The sequence below is a fragment of the Cavia porcellus genome, unplaced genomic scaffold (genome assembly GCF_034190915.1).
Source record: "Cavia porcellus strain 051 isolate PalLab524CR breed Dunkin Hartley unplaced genomic scaffold, mCavPor4.1 scaffold_9, whole genome shotgun sequence".
NCBI classification, from domain to species: Eukaryota; Metazoa; Chordata; class Mammalia; order Rodentia; family Caviidae; genus Cavia; species Cavia porcellus.
This window is the reverse complement of record NW_026947492.1, coordinates 65185047-65190451: the sequence shown is the minus strand read 5'-3', so window position 1 is coordinate 65190451 and position 5405 is coordinate 65185047. Positions and strand designations below refer to the sequence as shown.

General features: G+C 36.9%; 1 protein-coding gene across 1 annotated transcript; it reads right to left on the bottom strand.

The window, feature by feature from the left end:
• Positions 1–600: 600 nt before the first annotated feature.
• Positions 601–1281, bottom strand: LOC106026602 (olfactory receptor 52A1-like). Its single transcript, XM_013147586.1, has one exon. The coding sequence runs from the start codon at positions 1279–1281 to the stop codon at positions 601–603; it is 681 nt and encodes a 226-aa protein (XP_013003040.1).
• Positions 1282–5405: the final 4124 nt, after the last annotated feature.

Genomic DNA, 5405 nt, shown 5'->3' with positions numbered 1-5405 from the left:
AGACCAAGAGATCACAAGTATTTTCATGCAAATGTTTCATGGATATGTGCTGTGAAAAGCCCAAAGGTGAATGGTGAGGACAGAAAGTCTATGCCAGCAGGATGAAGAATCTGTACCAGCAAGCTGAGGGTTCTGCACTGGAGTCAGGAAGTGATGTTCAGAGTAAGAATCAGAGCTCCCCTGAAAACGCCAGCAGTCACCCTCAGCAAGAATGAGGCCCTGAGCTCCTCTGACAATGAGAACACCCAACTTCACATCAGGAAGCCAGAGTGAAATTTTATTCTGGAGACTGAGCAGCATACCACCTTCTCCTCTGAAGCCAAGAAGCCATGCTCAGCATAAGAACTATAGCTCCACCAAAGGGAACTACAGCCATACTCAGCTACAAGAAAGTACAGAGATCCTCCGATGATAAGAACAGCCAAGTTCCTATCACAAAAGAAGCTTGACACATTCGTCCAGAAAATGCACAGAAACGGGAGAACCAACAGCTCCAAACAACACTCTACCTCCTCAGTTGTCCTTTTTATGCTGTGAACAATCCACAGGTGAGCCATCTGCACTCTGCACTATGCAGATTCAGTTCAGCTGGTGTTTATGTTAACCATCAGTTTTCAATCCACCACAGATAGAGTATAACACACAGCAAAATTTTACCACATTAATACGGATCTGCTTGGTCTTTATTCCATAGACAAGTGGGTTGAAGAATGGAGGAACCAGTAAGTAAAAGCTAGAAAAGAGGATATGGATCGATGGGGGAATGTGAGAGCCAAATCTGTATGTGAAGGAGGAGAAGAATGTCAGGAGGTAGAACTGGAGGAAGACACAGATGTGAGCAATGCAGGTGTTAAAAGCCTTCAACCTCGCCTCCTTCTGGGGCAAATTAAAAACTGTGACAAATATCTTTATGTAGGACAATGTGATGAATGTGAGGTCAAACCCTGCAACAGTGAAGGCCACAAACAAACCATAGATTTTGTTGACCGTGATATTTCCTGCAGCTAGTTTCACAATGGCCATATGCTCACAGTAGGAGTGGGAGATGACTGATGTGTGATATAATTGGAACCGACACTTTATCAGTAGAAGACATGGGGCTACAAGAATGGCAGCCCCCAGGGAGACAGCAGCTCCTATTTGGGTGACCAGCTGGGTTGTGAAAATGGTGGCGTGTCTCAGTGGATAGCAGATTGCCACATAACGGTCAAGGGCCATGGCAAGCAGAATGCCAGACTGTGCTCTGAGAGGTGTGGATGATCCAGTGGTGAAATTATTCATAGCCAGGGATACCTGTGAGATAGAATGTGGAGGAGAGGGTGCTGCTGGCGTTTGAGGTTGCCATGGGGATCAATGTTCAACCACAGTTCAGTTCCACAATTACATTCCAGTGAGGAGAAGGAGATTTGATAAATCCAAGATCTGCATCATGAAGAGAGAGGAAAGAAATATAACTGTTAGGAAAAAAGCAAATTATTTCAAATCAGAAACAAGTGATGGAAGGTGTGGAGAGGAAATGAAGGAATCTGGATTTGAAAACAATAGTGGAAAAATAAATGAATATAGAGCTTTTGTAGGTAGAGAGGGAAAAATTGGTGTTAACAGAGAAAGAGAGATATAAAAGGGATAAAAACAATTAAAATATCTTATGTACACCTACAAACTCCCAGTGATAAATTCAATCATTGCATACTAAAAACATGTATTAACAACAAAAAGAAGGAAACTGAACTAAGCTTCAGTGCTCACCTCTAGATTCTTAATCCACCCAACATTTATGTTTTCCTTTATCTTGTTTTAATGACTGTTATTGTCAAATATCCATCTGTACTGATAAGAATCTGCATTTATAACTCCAACATATAAAACTATTCAAAATTTTCTCTAAATATGGATGGTTTTGGAAAGACTATGTACACAGGACAACACACATGCATACAAATTCTCAGCTAAATTTTAATGTGTAATTTTCTTATAAGTTTTCAGATCCAGGTGAAGTAGATTGATATTAGCCCTTTCAATGAGACCTCTGTTGATTTGAGTTGTATTCCTTATCTAACTCGCTTGACATTTTCCTTCAGAAAATAAAACACCATGTTAGGTACATTTACAGCATTCAGGGAAGAACTGATGGAATCACTCTTGTTCTTACTCATGTGTCCCCTGTTATATAATCACAGACCCCACTTTTTCTGATCAACTGTGTTACCAGTGTTTCACTCTGTTACTCAATGAACTAACTATAGCTTAAGATAAATTTCACTGAATATATATACATATATATTCACTTTTTTAGATGACCTTTAAATACAGTATTAGAGAACATTCTAGCATATTTGGTTGTAATTTAAAAAAAATAAAAAAGTCTCCTTGTATTTGAAACCTGATGACTTGTTTAGACTAGTTTGCTACCAAATCAAAAAAAAAAAGAAAGAAAGAAAGAAAGAAAGAAAGAAAGAAAGCAATTTCAGAGGACTTATAGAAACATAGAGCAGAATTTTTGTTTTAAACAAAAACAAAATATAAACATTTGATACAACACTAGCCTATCAGCATTGGATTTTGATACTACTTAATTTGTATAAACCAATTTGTTTATATAAATCAATTTGCATAACTCAAAAATACGTTCCCCTGTCATTCTACCATAAAGACAACATCGTTGAAGCAAGAAAGCTGAGCAATCCCTTAAAATGCAGCTTGTGCATTGTTTGCCAAGCATCCATGCTCTCTTACTTGTTTATAGGATAATTTACAATGCAAGAAACACTTACTCCAACTAGTAAGTAATTGGCAATGTTCCTGTGTTTAAAACTTCCTCAGGCCTTTTAAACTCTCACTTTTTATTTCTGTAAGATTCATGGAGTTTAGTTCCATTTAATGGAGACGCTTAGTTGTGACATTTTTCTGGTAAATAAAAAGACTATCAACAAGAAACCAGAAAAGTAACCTCTGCCTTTCTTAGGTTTATATTATCAATAGGTTCCATCTACATGTTCTGTGACTGGTACACCCAGCTGTGCTTTTTCCAGCATTCTGCCTTACAACTGCATCATAGCACAAAGCTCTGACCTTAGCATTTAACTCCTCATCTCTTTTTCTTGTTTGTGCTCCCCACAACTTTCTGTATGTAGATTTCCAGTCATTTCCATATATTCAGTTTTCAAGTTACTCAACCCTCATCAGAACTAAGAAATCTGCTTTTGTTCTCCTCTCTGCATAGTTATTTCAGACCATTTCTCTGATCTGGGGGTTTTGTTTATCACTAGGAAAAAAGAAGAAATGCATGGTTAATTGAAAGTACAAAACTACCTTACTGAATGTTCCCAGTTTGATTTATGCTTAGTTATTTTAAAGTTGTCTAAGTGAGGTTTGAAAAGAGGCCTACCCTCAAAGTTCTTGGTAACACTCTCACACTGAATTCACATCATACTAGGTAATACAATATTCTAGTTTCAATGGTCCATGGCTTTTTAATTATAAACAGTCTACACTAAATTTGCCTTCTTGGCAGTTGAAAATAATAACAATTTGAAAGAGTCATTCTAGGTGTTAAAAAATACATTGCTATAGAGTGAGAAAATTAGTGAAATTAGCATATTGATCACATCCAATATTAGGTTTCCTGATAAAACATTTTAAAATCTCAATGGATAATGAATTCATAAATGTATTTACAGTAGGATAAAACTGTTATCGTGTGTTGATAACGAAGCGATGGTGATGGTGGAGGTGGTGATGATGAAGATAAAGATGAAGGAGGCAACTAACAACAATAACGATGGAGTCAGTAGCAATTTTTAACATGCATGGAAAGAAAGGGCAGCAGAATGCCTAGGACCTGGGGAGCCCTCTCGTGCGGAGGAACAACAAGAGGGGGCAAATCACAAAGTGAACCTTAGTAGATGTGCGATTAAAATAGCCAAGGTTTTCTCAATCTGATTAGTGAAATCACAGCAGAAACACTATCTGTGCCTTAATCTTTTCTTTTTCTCCAGCATTACTCTAAAAATTATGACCGCCTGCCTGTGTATTGTTATTTGATTTTGTGATAATTTTGAAACAAATTTATCTAGTATAGAATGTGCACTTTTACCTGGACAAAGAATAAGATCCTTGAGACTTCAGAGAGTTCTGAATCTGAGCAGTCATGTTAATTATTTTGAAATCTCCCTCTCTTGCTCTCATTCTCTCTAATAACTAGTTTTTTTGTTATTCTATACATATTTATAGTGTGAAAATGCTTGACTATCCAACTCCTACTGCTCCTGATTGTATCATTTCTGATTCTGATTTCTGCACTTGCATATCAGATCTCTTCCAGCATGCCCTAGAAAACAGAGAGAGGGTTTGTACAGTTTGTGCATGAAGTAAAGAGCCTACTTGACATACAAAGTGGGACTGATACTTCTGGACCATATTTCACATCATATTAAAGGCACTGAACTTGGGATTGGAAAGGACTTGCTATTGGGTGAATTGAAATCTCATTTTGAAAGTCCTGCTTTTTTATATCTGAAAAGAGTCCCCTTCCATGTGTAAATAACATGCCATGGATAGAAATCATTTTCTCTATACTCAAGACCCTTTTAAGTCCTGTTTGAGAAGTCTATATCGAGTTTGGAATTTATAAGCATTCTGTGAGCAATAAAGATATTTTGATGAAAAATATGTCCTGAATTTCAGTGAGTGCTGTTCCTTCCCTGACTTAGTCGTGGGTTCTTCTCATACAGTGAGAACCTGCCCTTCTGTGTTTTCCTATGTCCTCTACCTTTCATGATCTCCCCAAGACATACATACTTGAAAGAATGCTTTCTTTTCTCACTAGCAAATGTTCTAATCTTTATGTAAAGTCAAGATGAGTTAATGAGGCTTCTTATATCTCTAAGGGAAAAAAATGCAGGACTGCGGCTATAACCGTATCCCTGACAACATGTCAGTTATGGGCTCTTTCAAAATCTCCCAGGTCAAGACTGTAATGCCACATTGTACTTAGGAATATACAGGAATTCTCAAATGTTTATTGCCTCAATAACCTGAGTAGATAAAATAAAAAAGATGAGATGAGATACTGATTTGCATATGCAATATAAGAGAACATCATAGAACTTTTAAAGTGGGGTAGCCAATGAGAGGACCTTATGAACTGCTGTATAAGTTTTGGATGTGTTCGGTATCAGCAACGATGACTAATACAAATCTCAGCCTTCTCAAGATTAATTTTTTTAACATTGATACAGTGCAAATTTTGTGATTGCAAATCTCTACAAAAAGTAAGAGGATATTTAAAAAGTAAAATGTAAGACAAAATTTTATCTCCCCTTGTTTTTCAGAGGAAAACAGAAACAACACATCAAGTTATTGTATGTAAACTATACAGAAGTGTAATTTAAATAGCTTTCACA